The 19,042-nt window shown below is 44.2% G+C and overlaps 1 protein-coding gene across 1 annotated transcript in view; it reads right to left on the bottom strand.

Annotated features, from left to right (window-relative positions):
• LOC132391905 (transmembrane protein 127) overlaps positions 1 to 19,042 on the bottom strand; it is a 57,802-nt gene extending 38,760 nt beyond the window's left edge. The window contains exon 1 of the mRNA XM_059965664.1: positions 18,648 to 19,042. Coding sequence (XP_059821647.1) covers positions 18,648 to 19,002 — 355 coding nt within the window. The 5' untranslated portion in view covers positions 19,003 to 19,042. The remainder of the gene's footprint in view (positions 1 to 18,647) is intronic.

The following is a 19,042-nucleotide window of genomic DNA, read 5'->3' as shown; positions in this document are numbered from 1 at the left end:
GTCCGCGGTGCAAAAAAAGGTTGGTGACCCCTGCTCTAACCTGTCTACTCACCACGTTCAGCTTACGTTCCATCGCTTCCTTAGAATGGTTTGTTATTGAGTGGTGTACCCCAGAAATTTCATCTGTTGTTGTGTTTAGCTGTTTAAAACTGCATGAGTTGCATTTTTAAACTCTAACTTCCTACCTCATACATACTTCTATTATTTTTATATAATTATTTGCACTTGTTAAGTTTTGTTTCTCATTGCATGTCACTCCAACACACCACAGCCAATTCCTAATACATAATCGTTGCAAGTCATCCACTTCTGTCCTTTACAGGGCAGATAGACCACACACCCCACACTCACCACCACTCAAAGACAAATAAAAAAAGTCTTAGCTCTTTTTAAAGAGTCTGAGATCTTTACATTCTAGTCCTCTTTTTCGAGAGGACTTGAATATAAAAGTAAAGACGTAATGCTGAGGTTTTATGAAACATTTTGTTGGACTGCACTTGGTATATGGTGAATAATTTTGGGCCCCCTATAAGACCACAAGACATAGGAGCAGAATTCGGCATTTCATTATAGCTGATCCATTTTCCTTCTCAGCCCCTTCCATCTCCCTGTCTCCCTTCATGCCCTGACCAACAAAGAATCTATCAATCTCTGCCTTAAATATACATAAAGACTTAGCCTCCACAGCTGCCTGCCTATGCCTGCACTCTCTGGCTAAAGAAACTTCTTCTCATCTCCATTCTAAAAGGACGCCCCTCTATTCGGAGGCTGTGTCCTCTGGTTTTAGACTCTCCCACGATAGGAAACATTCTCTCCACATCCACTCTATCGAGGCCTTTCGGCCTTACATTATTTGATAGGTTTCAATGAGGTCACTCTCAATCTTCTGAATTTCAATGAAAACAGGCCCAGAGCCTTCATGTGACAAGCTGTTCAAACCTGGAATCATTTTTGCAAACATCCTTCAAACACTCCAGTTTCAACACCACCTTTCTAAATTAAAACTGCTCACAATACAAGTGAGGCCTCACCAATGCTTTATAAAGTTTCAGCATTACATCCTTACTTTTATAATTTAGTCCTCTTGAAATGAATGCTAGCATCACATTTGCCTTCCTCACCACAGACTCAAACTACATATTAATCTTTAAGGAATCCTGCACAAGCACTCTGAAGCCCCTTTTCACCTCAGTTTTTGTATTTTCTCTCCATTTAGAATATAGTCAACCCTTTCATTTCTTCTACCAAAGTGCATGACCATACACTTCCTGACACGATATTCCATCTATGGAAGGATGTGTTGGCATTCAAGAGATCCAGGTGAGGTTCACAAGAATGATGTCCTGAAATGAAAGAGTCAATGTATGAGCAGAGTTTGATGGCTTTGGCCCTGATCTCACTGGAGTTTAGAAGAATGGGGGCGGGGAGAATCTCATTGAAACCTACCTAATATTGAAAGGCCTAGATAGAACGGATATGGAGAGGATGTTTCCTACTGTGGGGGAATCTAACACCAGAGAGCACAGCCTCAGAATACATGGACATCCCTTTTGAACAGATATGTGGAGTAATTTCTTTACCCAGAGGGTGGTAAGTCAGTGGAATTCATTGCCACATACAGCTATGGAGGCTGTCAATGGGTATATTTAAAGTGGAGGTTGGTAGGTTTTTGATTAGTAAGGGTGTCAGAGGTTACAAGGAAAAGGAAAGAGAATGGGGTTGAACAAAGGAGAATGATCAAATGGCAGAACAAAATTAATGGGCTGAAGGGCAAAATTTTGTTCCTATGTCTAAAGGTCTTACAGCTGAATGCTGCTGGCTGAAGGAGGTTAAGTGATAAACTGCTGTGCTTTTTGTAGATGATACACCTTACATGGTGGGCCTGTGACAGAGGGAGCAAACTTCGAGGGGTAGTTTAGGTTCGCAATGAAGTTGGCAGTTTTCTTCTGAATGGTGTCAAGCTTTAAAAGTCATGGGACTACACACAACTAGTTAAAAGGTGGTTTCTCCTGAGGGGCTAACTAATGAGCTCTCAGGAATATTTTGTCCACTGTGCTGGAGAAGGTTTTTCACCAGTGTACACCCTTTGCTCTGGACTGATATGAACCAACTGTTGTACAGGGCTGGCTTTCAGCAAGTATCCTCTCCTACCCTGCTGCCTCTCACTCTATCTGTTCCTGTTAAATAAAGAACTCTCCTGGCAAGTATAACGTAATAGCTTTAGATCATTTCACTAGGAAACAACACAGCAGTTTTTGTTTCCTCCTGCAGAAAGCCAGAAAAACAACTGGTATATTTTTCATTCTCTGAAGCATTTTGACCCTTGTGTTGGACTCCTGAAGGAAATAGTGTTGAGGAAATGAAATTAGGCAGTTTAGTTTATGCAATAAGTTACAAACAGACTCTTTGGATCCAGCAAATACATGAAGAAAGCCTGCTCGCAGCTCTGCTTCGTTATATGAGTTTGAGGAGATTTGATGCATTGCCAAAGACTCGTAACAAGTTGATATAGAAGAACAGTGGAGGGCATTATGGCTGGTTACATTATTATCTGGTACAGTGCTTCCACTGCACAGGACCACAAGACACTGCAGAGGCTTGTAGACTCCATCATGGGTACAAGCCTCCATACTATCAAGATAATCTGCAAGAAGTATTGACTTAAAGAAGGTGGAATCCATCCCTGAGGACTTCCACCATCCAGAGAATGCTCACTACTACCATCACAGAAGAGGTACAGGAGTCTGAAAACCAACACTCAATGATTCAGGAACAGCTTCATTCCATCAGATTTCTGAATGGTCCATTAATACAACCTCATTACTTCACTTCTGTTTGTAATTGACAGTAATTTTATGATTTTGTACTGTACTGCTACTGCAAAACAACAAATTTCTCATCATATGAGTGCAGAATAGATGATCCAGCTCGGCCTCCTCCAGAAGTCCCCAGCATCCTAGAGGTCAGTATGCGGCCAATCCAATTCACTCCACGTGATATCAAGAAACGGCCAAAAGCACTGGATGCTGTGAAAGTTATGAACCCAGACAAAATCCCGGCAATAGTCCTGAAGGCTTGTGCTCCAGAATTTGCCATGCCATTAGCCAATGTTCCAGTACAGCTACTACACCGGCATCTACCCGGTAATATGGAAAATTGCCCAGGTATGTCCTGTGTAGAAGAAACAAGTCAAGTCAAACCCAGCCAGTTGCCACCCTATCAGCCTTCTCTCAATCATGAGCAAAGTATTGGAAGAGGTCATTAACAGCACTATCATGCAGCACCTACTCGGCATTAACCTGCTTACGGATGCCCAGTTTGGATTCAGTCAAGTCCACTCAGCTCCTGACCTCATTAACACCTTGTTCCAAACATGGACCAAAGAGCTAAATACCAGAGGTGAGGTGAGAGTGATAGCCCTTGACGTCTAGGCAACATTAGACCAAGTATGGCATCAAGGTGCCCTAGCTAAAATGGAGTCAATGAAAATGAAGGGAAAGCCGTCCGCTGGTTGGAATCATACCTGCCACAAAGGAAGATGGTTGTGGTGATTGGAGGTCAATCATCTCATCCTCAGGACATCACTGCAGGAGTTCCTCAGGGAAATGTCCAAGGAACAACCATCTTCAGCTGCTTCATCAATGACCTTCCTTCCACCTTAAGGTCAGTCGAGCGGATGTTCACAGATGACTACACATTTGTGACTCATCAGATAGTGAAGCAGTTCATACCCAAATGCAGCAGGATCTGGACAATATCCGGGCTTGAGCTGATATGTGGCAGGTAACCTTCGAGCCACACAAGTGCCAGTCAATGACCGTTGCTAACAAGAGAGGCTCAACCATCATCCCTTGACATTCAGTGGCATCACCATCACTAAATCGCCTACTATCAACATCCTGGGGGTTACCACTGATGGGAAATTGAACTGGTCTAGGTATATAAACACTATGGCTACCAGAGCAGGTCAAAGGCTAGGAATCCCGCTGTGTATAACTCACCTCCTGACTCCCCAAAGCTTGTCTGCTATCAGGCTCAGGTCAGGAGTGTAATGGAATACTCGCCACTAGCCTGGGTGAGGGCAGCTCCATCAACACTCAAGAAGCTTGACACCATCCAGTACAAGACAGCCCACTTGATTGGTACCCCTTCCACAAGCATCCAATCCCTCCACCATCGATGAACAGTTGCAGCAGTATGTACTATGTACAAGATACACTGCAACAAAACATCAAAGTTCCTAAGGCAGTATCTTCCAGACCACGACCACTACCATCTAGAAGGACGAGAACATCAGATACCTGGGAACACAGCACTTGGAAATCCCCCTCCAAGTCACTCACCATCTTGACTTGGAAACGCACACACACACGCACACACACACTAAAACCTGATCCTGAAGCTACACACAAAATGACTGAGAAGTAACTGTTTTTTAAACCTCAAAACAGCCGAGACCTGGGAGATAGCATTTTTTTTTATTTCACACAGAGGCTAACCTGTACCTGAAAAGAGTTGCAAAGGAAGTTGTTGAGTGGGTACAACGGCAACATTTAAGGAGGATTTGGATGGATACACAGGGGTGGGGGGGGGTCAGGGGGTTCGGGCCAAATGCGGGCAACAGGGACCATCAGGGAGGGTAACATAGTATGTTCAGGGTCTAGGTCACTGGGAAGTCTGGTGTTCGGGGCCTGGAGTTTCGGGTCCTCATTCATCATGGTCAGCAAGTCCCGGGGTTGATACCAAAGATCAAAGGTTACAGGTCAAACAGAAGTCTAGGAGTCAAAGCCTGATGTCTGGAGCCCTGGTTCTGTGAGTCCATTGAGGAAGTCGAATAACAGCACTGGGAATCTGCATGCCCTCTGGTGAAGTAGAAGAGCAGCGGCTGCAAATCCACGTGTCCTCCGGAGGCCAGAGATACCGACAGCCTATCCTGGGGATGGAGGACTGTACGGGGGTGGGAGGAAGGAACCTGGCTTGTTTTGCTTCTTGTGGTGTCTGTTTGTTGTTCTGCTGAGCATTGTGGGAAATGCTATGCTGGCAACACTTGCGGGCTGCCCCCAGCACATTCTTAGCTTAACACAAATGAAGCATTTCACTGCACAATTCACATAAAACTAATCTGAATCTGATGGACCAGTTAGGCCATAGGGACTATTTTCTTGCTGTATTACTCTATGGCTGTGTCACATTGCCTCTTTTACTTCAGGGAAAAAAAACCTTTGGCTTCTACTCAGGGCCTTAATCAATTCCATCTATCTGTCCTATTGGCCTTGAAAGGAGCCAGTGTTTAATGCTGGTCTGAAGTTATCCCAGGCTTCTGGCAGAATGTCTACCCTTCAACTATTCCCTCATGGAAAGTCAACTAGAATCCATGACCCCAAGAGATTGCCCAAGATAGACTGCTATTCATTTTTCAGTGAGTGACATTTAGTAACTATTTGTCTGCATGGCCATCACTGCATTCCAACAGGGTTTGCTCAAGAATCTTCACTGTATAAAAAGGTGAGACACAAATATTATCCTCAAATCTCTAAATTTCCTCTTCTTACTCAAAGCACTGACTCTTGATGGGTTGGGGACTCATGGTCACTGACAGCTTTCTAGTGTGTAGACCAACTAAGCTAATGTGCGTGCCAACCAGAACTATGCCGGACGGCAAGCTCTTCAACTATTGTAGACTTTACAGTTTAGATCAATCCTTTTCCTAGCTCCACAATTGTCAATTGTCCTGAGGCAGGGATTTGACCCAAAACACCAACAATGCCTTTCCTCCCCCTGCCCCCAAAGATACAGCTGGAGCTTCAGAGTTTTTCCAGCAGATTGTTTATCGCTCTAGATTCAAGCAACTGTAGTCCCTCGTGCCTCTGTAATTGAGAAGGTTGCCTTTGGATAATGAACTGCATGAGCAAGAAGCCTGGATGGTTTTGCTGTTACTGAACAGCCTCATGTTATTCTGGGGCTGCATTTCCTAATTGCCATGAAACCTTAAAACCACACTGTTATTTTTTGAGACAGTTGATTTATTTTTTGAAAGCTGATCACATTTTTAGGTAAGTATGACCCAAACTTCTCTCATATTATTTTTATTTGTTCTCAGGATGTGGTTGATGCCATCAAGATCACAGTTTTTTGCCCATCCCTACTGCCTTTGACACACCAGAGACAAATCCATGGTAGAGGACTGAAACCATGTACTGGAGAGGTTTAATTGCGAACAAGAGAAAATCTGCAGATGCTGGAAATCCAAGCAACACACACAAAATGCAGGAGGAACTCGGCACCTATTAATAAGCTGTTGATATTTCGGGCTGAGACCCTTCATCAGAACTGCAGAAAGAAGATGAGAAGTCAGAGTAAGAAGGTGAGGGGGGGGGGAGGAAGAATCACAAGGTGATAGGTAAAACTGGGAGAGGGGGAGGAGTTAAGTAAAGAGCTGGGAAGTCGATTGGTGAAAGAGATAAAGGGCTGGAGAAGGGGGAGGCTGATAAGAGAGAACAAACAGCCACGGAAGAAAGGGAAGGGGGAGGAGCACCAGGAGGTGGGGATGGGCAGGCAAGGAGATACAGCGAGTGAGGGAAGTGGGAATGGGGAATGCTGAAGGAAGAAGGAAAGGGGCAATTACTGGAAGTTCATAAATCGATGTTTATGCTACCAGTTTGGAGGCTACCCAAATGGCATATAAGGCGTTGTTCCTCCAGCCTGAATGCGGCCTCATCACAGCAGTAGAGGAGGCCATGAACTGACATGTTGGAACTGGAACGGGAAGTGAAATTAAAATAGGTGGCTACTGGGAGATCATGCTCTTTCTGGTGGATGGAATATAGGTGCTCGGCAAAGCGGTCTCCCAATCTACATTGGGTCTCACCGATATACAGGAGGCCATACCAGGAGCTCCAGAAACAGTAGCTGACACCAACAAATTCACAGGTGAAGTGCTGTTTGGCGCCCTGAATGGTAGTGAGAGAGGAGGTGTAGGGGCTGGTGTAGCACTTGCTCCGCTTGCAAAGGTAAGTGCCAGGAGGGAGGTCACTGCGGAGGGATGAATGGACAACGAAGACGGGTAGGGCACAATCCCTGCGGAAAGCAGAAAGTGGGGTGTTGGGGTGGTGGAAGTTACAGAGAATTATGTGCTGGATGTGGAGGCTGATGGAGTGGTAGGTGAGGTCAAGAGGTGGAGTAGCAGGAGGATGGGGTTAGACCAGATGTGTGTGAAATGGAAGAGATGCGGTTGAGGTTTGCATTAATGGTGAGGGCAGGGAAGCCACTCTCTTTGAAAAAGGAGAACACTCCCTTCATTCTAGAATGAAAAGACTCATCCTGAGAGCAATGCAGCAGAGACGGAAGAATTGAGAAAAGGGATGGTGTTTTTAAAAATACCGGGGTGGGAAGAGGTATAGTCCAGGTATCTGTGAGAGTCTGTGGGTTTATCATAGACATCAGTATCTAAGCTGCCCCCAGAGATAGAGACAGAGAGATTGAGAAAGGAGAGGGAGGTGCTCAGCAATGGAGCAGGTAAATTTAAGGGCAGGTTGGAAGTTGGAGGCAAAGTTGATGAAATTGACGAGCTCAGCATGGGTGAAGGAAGCAGCACCAATACAGCGGTCGATGTAGCATAGGAAAAGTTGGGGACTGACACCAGTGTAGGCTTGGATCAGAGACTGTTCCAGGTAGCCGATAAACAGGGAGTCATAGCTGGGACACATGTGGGTGCCCATGGCTACACCTTTTGTTCGAAGGAAGTGGGAGGAGCCAAAGGAGAAATTATTAGAGTGAGAATCAGTTCCGCCAGACGGAGGAGAATGGGGGTAGAGGGGAACTGGTTAAGTCTGGTGTCCAGAAAGAAATGATGAGCTTTGAGGCCATTCTGAAAGGGGATGGAAGTGTATAGGGACTGCACATCTATAGTAAAAATAAGACGACTGGGGAACCTGAAATCATTGAAAAGATCCAGAGTGTGTGGCATGTGGCGTGTCACAGATGTAGGTAGGAGTGGACTGAACTGGGGGGGATAAAACAGAGTTGAGCTCTGCAGATATGAGTTCAGTGGGGCAGGAACAAGCTGAAACAATGGGTCTATCTGGTCAAGCAGGTCTTTGGTAGGAAGTAGAAACAGAAGTTGCGGGGTGCGGGAACTATGAGGTTGGTGGCGGTGGATGGGAGATCCCCAGATTTAATAAGGTCAGTGATGGTGTGGAAGACAATGGCCTCCTGCTCCTTCATGGGACCCTGTTCAAGGGGTAAGTAAGAGGAGGTGTCTCAGAGTTGTTGCCTGGCCTCAGCAAAGTAGAAGACAGTCTGCTAGACTACTACAGTACCCTCCTTATCTGCAAGTTTGATGGTGAAGTTGGTATTAGTGTGGAGAGAGTGGAGAGCAGTGCATTCCGAAGGAGTAAGGTTAGAATTGGAGAGAGGAGTGGTGAAGTTGAGACAGTTTTTGGCAGTTGGCAAAGAAAAGGTCCAGAGCAGGCCGAAGACCAGGACAAGGTGTCCAGGAAGAGGAGGAGGGTTGAAGACGGGAGAAGGGGTCATCAATGCAGGGTGGAGAGTCCTTGCCAAAGAAATAGACCTGGAAACTGAGGTGGCAGAGGACGAGATCAGCGTCGTGGTGGGTACAGAACTCACTGAGGTGTGGGCACAGGGGGACAAAGGTGAGGCCCTTACTGAGGACAGAACATTCTGAGGCAGAATAGTGAAGACACAGCATGGATGAAACCTGGGATCAGAGGCGAGGAAGAGGGTTGGTAGTGTCTGGGGAGAGGGGAGGGGTGTTCTGGGATGCTGAGGTGAAAGGAAGATGGAGTCTCCGAGGACCCAAGAGTTGGCGGTAGGACCTGAGGGATGTGGGATTGCAGAGTGGTGGTGAGGAAAGGGAAGACCGGAATTCCAGCGGCAGCACGTGAAGCCCCAGCTTGGACTGGAGTCGGAGTTGGAGGTTATCCAATAGGCACTCTGAAGGTGTCCGAGGTCACTGGAACTCGCATTGATGGCAGCAGAGTCCGGGTTCTGAACCTGCTCAGGATCATTAGAACTACTGAGGTCAGCAGCAAGGAACGTGGTCTGGAGATGTCCGTGGCTGCCGGCGTTGCAGACTCTGTAATCTGTAGACAAGCGACCTTCTGATCCATTTGTTGGAGAGGTTGTTGAGACTGGGTGTGTTCTTACTGCACCCAACCAATTCTTCACTACACGTATTTTCAAGCCATCAGCCGCACAACACACGTCAAGGTCCCAATGCAACCATCCAACTGGTCTCACAGCAGCTGAATGCTTGCTTTTACTCCTAGACATCTGCTGTACCCAGGGTGGAAAGCCATAGAGCACTGCAGCACAGAAACAAGCACTTGTGTACTTCGGTAAGCTGGGAGAAGTGCACACACCCTACCTACATCAGTGGTGGTGCCCTGGTTTAGATCAGCAGTGCCCACTCTCCTGTTTAATCAGTGGTGCCCTGGTTTAGATCAGCAGTGCCCACTCTCCTGTTTAATCAGTGGTGCCCTGGTTTAGATCAGCAGTGCCCTGGTTTACATCAGCAGTGCCCACTCTCCTGCTTAATCAGTGGTGCCCTGGTTTAGATCAGCAGTGCCCACTCTCCTGTTTAATCAGTGGTGCCCTGGTTTAGATCAGCAGTGCCCACTCTCCTGTTTAATCAGTGGTGCCCTGGTTTAGATCGGCAGTGCCCACTCTCCTGTTTAATCAGTGGTGCTGGGTTTAGATCAGCAGCACACACTCTCCTGTTTACAGCAGTGGTGCTGGGGTTGAGAGCTACAGGTTCCCAGTTGTGAACATCACCATCAGCGCCAATCATGTACATCCCATAGACAAGATAGGTCACCATCACCTGAACTGCCTCAGGTGATTACCCGATGCATCACAGCTTGGTACGACAAATGCCCTGCCAGAACACCAGGCCAATGCAGTTTTAAAGGTGAAACTTGCAGGAAATGCAACAAAATAGGACACAAGGAGCACGTTGCGCAGACAAAAATAAATGGAATCCACAAGGAAGAGAAAAGATAAAAATATAAAAGTTGCAGTTTCAAAAGGAGGACTAATCTGTGTGCAGCTGATGAAAAATCTGATAATGATGAGTGACCCAGGACTGAGTAGTCTCCTTGAGACTTACAAAATGAAAAATAACAGACGAGCAATATAGCTTACATCAGATATGGACAACAAATTAATTAAAATGAAATTGGATATTGGCTCAGCTGTTTTTAACATTTCACCAAATGAGCTGGAACATGATATCAAAGATACTGAATTGAAGTCTGCAGATATCCAAGAACTTATGCTGGAGAAAAGATAACTCCTGTGGGAATGACATTCATAACAGTGAAATATAATAGCTACATTAGGCTTGTATGTGGTAAAAAAAAGATAGGAGAGGCAGCATTGTGGGGCCTTGACTGGGCGAGACAACTACAACTTGATCGGAAATCCAACCACCATTTGGATGCCACATCCCCTGCTATAGAATCAACTGAAAGCCAATTAAGAAAGGTGCTGGATGATGCCTCAACAGGTCCAAGGGTGGCAATGGAAAACTCAAAATATATCAAGGGTAAAATAGTGTTAAATGAAAATGCCATACCAAAGTTTTTGCAAAATTTGTTTGGTGCCTTATACCATATCCTTGATAAAGTAGCCGGTGAGTTAAATCACATAAAGGCTGAAGGAATTCTTTCCAAGGTTGAGTGGAGCTCATGGGGAGTACCAATGGTCCTGGTAGCCAAAAAGAATGCGTCTGTCAAGATCTGTGGTGATTTTCAGGTCACTATCAAGTCAGTACTGAAAGTAGATCAATATGCACTGCAGGATAGATAATATCTTTGCAAACCTTTCTGTCGAGAAGCACCTCAGCAAAGTGGATTTAGCTGAGGCCTATCTACAGATGGAAATGGAAGAAGAGTCCAAAGTGTTTCTCACCATAAACACTCACAAAGGGCTTGAACACTCTAACTTTTGGAGTAGCATCTATACCTGCATTCTGGCAGAAAGCTGGGCTGCAAGGCTGCTGAGGATCCCACTGTTACCTGGACGACATTATTGTTGCTGGTAAGGATGACAAGGAACATCTCCAAAATCTCAAGGCAGTGTTAAAATGACTAAACGATTATGGGATCAGAGCACAAGTGTGAATTCTTTAAACCAAGCATCACTTACTCTGGTCACTCCATTGACACACAACATTTACACAAGTATGCTGAGAAAATTCAAGTAGTGGCGAATGCCACAAGGCACAAGGATGTGTCACAGCTGCCATCTTTTTTTAGGATTTGCCAATTATTACAACAGGTTCCTGTTAAACCTGGATACTGTGCTCCATCCCTTGAACTCATTACTACAGATAGGGCAGAAATGGCAATGGTCAAAGCAGTGCGAGATGGCTTTCCAAAAGGTAAAGTAAAAGTGACATCAAACACAGTACTCACACACTATGATCTACATCATCCAGTCAAGCCTGCCTGTGACTCCTCGCCCTTATGGTATAGGTGTAGTCATATCACATGTTATGTGCAATGGAAGTGAACGTCCCAAAGCCTTTGCATCACATTCCCTTACCGCTGCAGAGAAAACCTACTCACAGATTGACAAGAGAGGCCCCGAGTCTGGTTTGGAGTGTAATATGTTTTAACCTGTACTTGCATGGGAGAGAGTTTACTCTCATTACTGATCATCAACCACGAGCGTTCATCTTCAATCCACTGAAGGGTGATCCACTAACAGCAGTGGCACGAATGCAGAGTTGGGCTCTTTTTCTTGGAGGACTCAATTACAAGGTCAAATTCAAGAGGACAGCTACTCATGGAAATATTGATGGATTGTCCTGTTTAGCCTTGGGAGAGAAAATATCTGAAAATTTAATAAAAGAGGACACTGCTCTTGACATGTTCTCCCTAATGCAAATCGAAAGTCTCCCTATTATAGCAGAAATGATCCAAAGGGAAACCAGAAAAGATTTCACACTGTCTCAGATCTACATGGTCACCCTAAATCACTGGAAAGTGCAGCAGAAATTCTAATCTCCCCATATTTACAAGCACCAGGATGCAATTGCCCTTGATGAGGTTGGCTTATACGGGGATTGAGAGTTGTTGTATCATCCAGGCAGAGAGTTAAATTGTTTCACTGATGCTTCCTGCTCCCTCTCCTCTCCCTTTCCTTTTTCCTAACCATATTCCCTTCTCCCAACCCCCTTCCCACTCTTAGTCCGCAATAGACACCCACATCAGAATCAGGTTTATCATCATTCACATATGACATGAAATTTGGTTTTTCTTGTGGCAGCAGTACAGTGCAATACACAGAATTACTACAGTACTACATATTCTCAACCCGCAAATTGTTATGTTCCAATTTTGGTTTCACATATTTCCAAGGTAAGTTCTCCAAGACAAGGCTGATTATTTCAGATTAGATATCCACACAGAATAGCTGGTTCTTTTCCCAGTAACACCATAAAACCAAAAGGCAGGAACAGATTTAGGCCATTTGATCCAACAGGTCTGCTGCACCAATTCATCATGGCAGATTTATTATCCCTCTCAATCCCATTCTCCCAGTAACTTTTGACACCCTGATTAATCAAGAACCTATCAACCTCCACTTTAAGTATACACAATGCCTTGACCTCCACAGCCGTCTGTGGCAATGAACTCCACAGATTTACCACCCTTTGGCTAAAGATTAATCAAATGATCATGTGGTAATATTAATGAAATAACTGTAACACTTTATTAATAAATTTTTCACAACCATAATGTACAGCTTGCTTGCATGAGTTTTCTGTGCACAAATCAGATTACATTCCATCTGTATCAGATTTTGATTTTTTTTAGCTCAACAAGCGTCTCTCTTATATTTAACAGTTGCATGTGATAAAGGAAAGTCACAAGGGAACATCATGATATCTTAATAATTACCATGAGACCAAATATTTTAAAATCAAAGCTTTTTTCCTTTCTCCAATTTGTCTTGAATTAACTAACATTTAAAGAAACACAACACCCCTGGATCTACAAGCAGCAATTCTTCATTGTGCACCTAGATGAAACCTTGCAGCCCTCCAATTCATTGGTGCACTTCAAGGAGCACAATACACCCCTGTAGTATGGAAGGATTGCATTCCTAGAACATCACCTGTATTGTGATTTTCTATAGAGTGAACCCTTTTTTTTTATATAGAGTGAACCCTTGACCAAAATTGACTAAGTTTCCTTCACACTTTATATTTATTTAGAGCAATGCTGTATGAACTCAACAGGTCAAGCATCATCTATTGTTGTTGTTTTTCCTTTCAATGACCCAGGAGTTAACCTTCCTAATTCTTTAACATTCATCTGTTTTTTTACAAGGCTGAGTTGCCCGCTTGATGCTCGACCCAGCACCGATGGAAAGCATGCATGGAGCCGGCTGGATTCGAACCCGGGACCACTCAAAGTCCGGCCAGCAAGTATTATCTCAGGAGGGGAATGAACAGTGAATTTCATCTGCAGAATCCCTTGTATTTATGTATTAGTTTGTTGTACTGTATATGTTTTTCCTCACACAAATTCTGCCGTTCAGATTATCTGTAAAGCACAGAGCCTGGAGGCTACACTTGAACTGTACTACAGTCAGGCTGGAGAGAGAGTCCTCCATACTGTCTAGTCCCCTCAATACAGAAAGAATGAAATGGCAACACAGAGGAGATTCATGAGATGTTCCCAGGACCAGAAAACTATATTTCCAAGCTAGACTGGGGCAGTTTTCTTTCAAACGATGAAGCTGAGCAGGATTATGGGTATTGATAGAGGTTCATAAGATTATGAGTAACGCACACAAAATGCTAGAGGAACTCAGCACGGCAGGCAGCATCTATGGAGAGGAATAAGCAGCTGATGTTTTAGCCTGAGGCCCTTCATCACAAGTCCTCAGCTAGAGGTATGGAGTAAATATCCATCTCGGTCAGTACTTAGGTCAATAATCAGGAGACACGTTAAAATTAAAATGCGAATCTTTTCATTTGAAGAGTAGCAAAGGTCTAGAACTCTGAAAGGAGGCGGAAGATAGAAGCCCTCATCATACTTAAAAGTTACCCAGATGAGCATTTGAAGAACAGTGGCTAATGTCCAAAAGTTCAGAAAAGATTTGGCCAACATGGACATGATGGGACAAATAGAGTCAGAGAGGAACACAGCAAGGAAATAAGGTCCTTCCACACAACCTGTCTATGGCAACATAACACTAGCTTAACCCATATCCATTTAAGCCTTTCCAAACCGTATCACCTGTCACTCATCCCCACAGTGTCATATATCGGAGACCTTCAGCCCATCAAGTCTGCACTGATCATTAACAAACTATTTATACCATTTGTATATTAATCCCCTAAATTTGCCCAATTTTCTCCCCTACTGCCCCCACACACCTGCACACTAAGGGCAATATGCTTATTTATTTATTGATATACAGTGCAGAACAGCCCCTTCTGGCTCTTCAATCTGCACTTCCCAGCAACCCCGATTTAACCCTAGCCTAATCACTGGACAATTTACAATGACCAATTGACCAACTAACCGGTATGTCTTTGGACTGTGGGAGGAAAACAGAGCACCCAGAGGAAACCCACGCAGCCACGGGGGGAACATACAAACTCATTACAGGCAGTGGCAGGAATTGAACTGGGGTCACTGGTACTGTAAGGTGTTGGACTAAGCACTGTGCTACCGTGCCGCCCCAGTGACTAATTAACTTCTGACCTGTGCACCTTTCGACCGAGGAAGGAAAATGGAGCCCCCAAAGGAAATCCACATGGTCACAACGAGAACATACAAGTTGTACACAGGGGGCTTCCAGAGGACAGTGCATCTTCACTGGACCATCCTCTATGTCTCTTTGATTCTCGAAACCACTTTCCCCATCACACACAGCTCAGGACTGAACCCAAAAAAAACGTGCGTGTGAGCAGGCCATGTAATAGCACCTGTGTGCAACCTCATCCAGTATCAGAATACAGGTACAGTCCTGCTTTTAACATCTTTGCAAAAGAAGCATATTTAACAAAGTGAACATGTTAAACAAAGAATGTTTATATACAGGTTATATTTTAAACCATCTGTAGCTGAGCGACACTTCTATTTGCTGCGTTTATTTAACTGAATTGACATGTGTAACCGGGTAATGATGAACGTTAAGTTCAAGGCTGCCTGACGTTGCTACTGAAGGCCTGTCACTGTCCAGTACTGCGCAAAAGTCTTGGGCACTTGTATTTAGCTGGAGTGTCTCAGACCTTTTCATAGTGCTGTAATAATTTTATGTATTACACTATACTGTTGCAAAAATAAGAAACAAATTTCATGACATGAGTGAGTTATGATAAAGGTGATTCGGATATGGGTCTCATTGAGAGTGGGAAGAGGGCACAGACAGGGGAATCATGGCTGGAAAAAGGGGAAGGGAGAGGAGAGGGAGCAGGAAGCAACAGAATCACATTCTGTAATGATCAATAATCCAATTGTTTGGAATCAAATCAGCCTCTGGTGGCTCAGGGCAGGGTGTGAGTGTACCCATCCCTGGCACTCCTTCTCTGCCGCCTGTCCCACACCCCTCCTGCAGCACTCCACTCTCGCTATTCACAACATCCTTTGCTCCTGCCAAATTTACATACTCACTCTCCACTCCACATCAACAAATACAGTGTATTGTGCAAAGGTCTTCGACGCCATAGTTACATATATGAGCCAAAGACTTTCGCATATTACTGTACTGCGGAGGTTCAAGTGTTACCTGGGCTGTCAGAAAGCTCCTACCGGACAGTAGATCTTGGGACTCTCAATTAGAATGTGCAGATAAGCCTCTTGTTAGTACATGGCATCCAAATCCACCTTAACCTTAGCCCTCCTAGTTGGGGAAGCCGATCGTTTCCACATCCTGATGTCCTACTGCAATCAGTAAATCTAGTGGAGATTGTTCAACATTCGTAAAGACAGAGGGAGCTGATTAATTATGGGAATCTTGATTCATAAAGCATAGAACAGTACAGCACAGGTACAAGCCCTTCAGCCCACAATCTCTATGCTGACCATGATGCCAAATTATACTAATTCCATCTGCCTGTATATGGTTTCATATCCCTCCATTCCCTATTCATGCCTCTTAGATGCCCCTATTGTGTCTGGTTACACTATCACTCCTGCCCCAATACCTACTAGTCTGTGTCAGAAAAAGATACGATGCCCGCACATCTCCTTTAAACTTGCCCCCTCTCACCTTAAAAGCATGGATGTTGATCTATCTAGACTCTCCAGCTGATAAGACATTGTCCTTCCATCAAATATTCACCGGTTCCCAATCAGCAATCTATATTTTCACTCAAAAGTTTTAAAGTGCAAAGAAACCCAGGACCCAAAAACAGAGGGAGCCCAAGGACAGAAATACACATCCCTCATTACCCTGTGCCACCACGGGCACCAGAACAAAAACAGACTATGCCTGGCAATTGATATTATTTTAGAAGTCAAAGCCTGATTACGTCGAAAACATTGGTCAGACATATTTGAATTTAATCTATTTATTTTCTGTGGTGTTATATATAATTGATGTAAAAAATTATATTGTATTAATCTAAGTCAAACATTTATTGTATTTCTCATACTATCAGAACATAATCTTGACTTTTCCATCAATTTTAACATTCAAATCAGATTCCCATTTTTGTCTTGATTTATGAATTCCTGATTTAATTGTCTGTTTTTGAATCAAATTATACACACAAGATGTAAATTTTGAATCAAGAAATTGGTACTTTTTTACATTCTACTTGGTCTTGTTTTAAAATTCAACCATTTTGGATAAATCTAAGACTTTTATTGGAACAAATTACTGGAGTACAACTCCCACATAGTTCAGTACTATTTTTATTAGGAGACATTGAAGGGACAATACCGAAACTTAAATTGAATGAGTATCAGAAAAAATTTATAAAAATTGCATTGGCAGTAGCCAAAAAAGTTATCGCAGTTACTTGGAAATCTGATTTATATTTAACTATGGATTGTTGGAATAATGAAATACATAGTTGTATTCCACTTGAAAAAATTACATACAGTCTAAGAAATGAATATGATATATTTTTGAAAATTTGGCTCCCATACTTATGAAAGATAGGATTAAATACATAGGTCCTTTGAAGATAACATTATAAAGTAATTGGGGAAAGTAAAAATAAATATTAAAATTATTTTGAACTCCATGGAGCATGTGGGGATCCTCCGATATCCAGGCAATCTTTCTCTTCTTTTTTCTTCATTCTTTAGATAAGGGTTAAGGGGAGGGGGGAGGGTTAATATTATTTTTCTCACTATTTCATCATCTCTTTTATTCTTGTAATTTTCTAAAATTTAATGAATAAATAATATTTTTTTTAAAAAGTCAAAGCCTTAAGTCAGAAACCAGTGTGAAATAAAACACGGGGCAATTTGTAAGTGATGGGAGAGGACAATGAAATGAGAGGTGACAAAAAAGTCTTCAGGGTGTGTAGAACTGTGAAGAAATCAGTGATGGGAAGAGAGAAACTGTGAAAGGGGCACAGCCTACAGTTAAGGTGACAAGAAACAGCAAATGACCTACCATCTGAAATTTTAGCTATTGACCAATAGCAATAACTTTGGGATTAAGCATGGCCAAAAGGTGGTAGAAATCACTTGCACATCCAAAATACAATAGGCCATATTCCAAAACTTTCAGTCCAGTCAAGTGTTCCTTCAAACCATTTTTAAAATTAGGTATTGAAACCAAGGTGGACATCAAAGCTGACAATATCCCAACGGGAAAATGTATCCCGACAAATCCCTCCAAGAGGGCCACAACCATCCTGTGGTTTAGAGGCCTATGTGCCTCAGTGACATAGAGAGGTAAACTGGCTGGAGGCAGGGCCCGATGCTTTGGCTCTTGGTAAGGTCGCCAATGCCAAACAGGTCAAAGGGTAAACACCAGACTAAGAGTGGTCCAGCGGCCCTCCAGGTTCGGGGGCAAACAGCACTGACTTGTTACAGAAACAGCAATAAAGAATCCTTCTACATTTGTGTGTGGCGGTATTCCCGAGTCTCCACCCGGGACTTGCCTGACTGACAGTAGAGAAAACAGAGAGAAAGGTACTGGTACGATGAAGGAAGCCCTGAGCACCGCCAAGACCAGTTGGAGAACCTTCACTGCTGACCAGAACAGAAGCGGTGCGATGGGCAATAAGAAAGCCACATCACTGATAGGAGATAATGAGTTAATTGTCGCATTCCTTACAACTGGAACAGAACTAAAAATGTACTTCATTGACTTTACACCACTTTAAGCTATGCCCAGATCCTGAAGAGCAGCATTTAAGCAAAAAGTGTGTTTTAGAAATTACTGACTTAACATTTTAATGTCTTAACGTTCAGTGCCGAAATGGGATCTGGAAAAAAAAATTATTTTGTTTTCCGGGGGAGAGGGAAAGTTTCTGAGGGAGTTTTAACTGGTGACACGCCCCGCAGGAACGACCCGATGCACAAGAAACACACCGCTGCCCGCAAGTAGGCACCAGGAATTTCAGGGGGTGACTCCTCCCCTCACACGACACCGGCGTGCCCAGCCCTACCTCCGACTCCGCTTGCCCCTCGCCTCGTTACCTGACGAGATGTTTCCGTGCAGCCGCACCACGTACGACACCCCGTAGATCTGCGGAGAGGAGCCGTTCGGCACGACCTGGAACCAGTTGGGATCGGCCACTGCCGTGCACAGGGCCGCCACCGAGAAGCACTGCGTGACAGCGGCCGGCAGGTTGCGGCTGTGTGAGACCTGCAGTCCGTCTGCCATTGCCCGCGGGCCGGGGAGGGAGCGTTTCTCCGCCCGGCGCGTCGCCAGCGTCCACCTGACGACACAGAGCGCGATTAACTCTTTGGTGACTGTAGAGGCCTGTGACGCTCCTGAAAGAGGACCCAGAGGAAAGTGACGCTCCGGTGCACTTTTCCAACTACCGTACATCCCGTTCTTTCAGACTCAAAGGGCAAGTGGTTTATTATTG

The sequence above is a fragment of the Hypanus sabinus genome, chromosome 3 (genome assembly GCF_030144855.1).
Source record: "Hypanus sabinus isolate sHypSab1 chromosome 3, sHypSab1.hap1, whole genome shotgun sequence".
Lineage (NCBI taxonomy): Eukaryota > Metazoa > Chordata > Chondrichthyes > Myliobatiformes > Dasyatidae > Hypanus > Hypanus sabinus.
The sequence above is the reverse complement of the archived record's forward strand: the minus strand, read 5'-3'. Positions and strand labels throughout refer to the sequence as shown.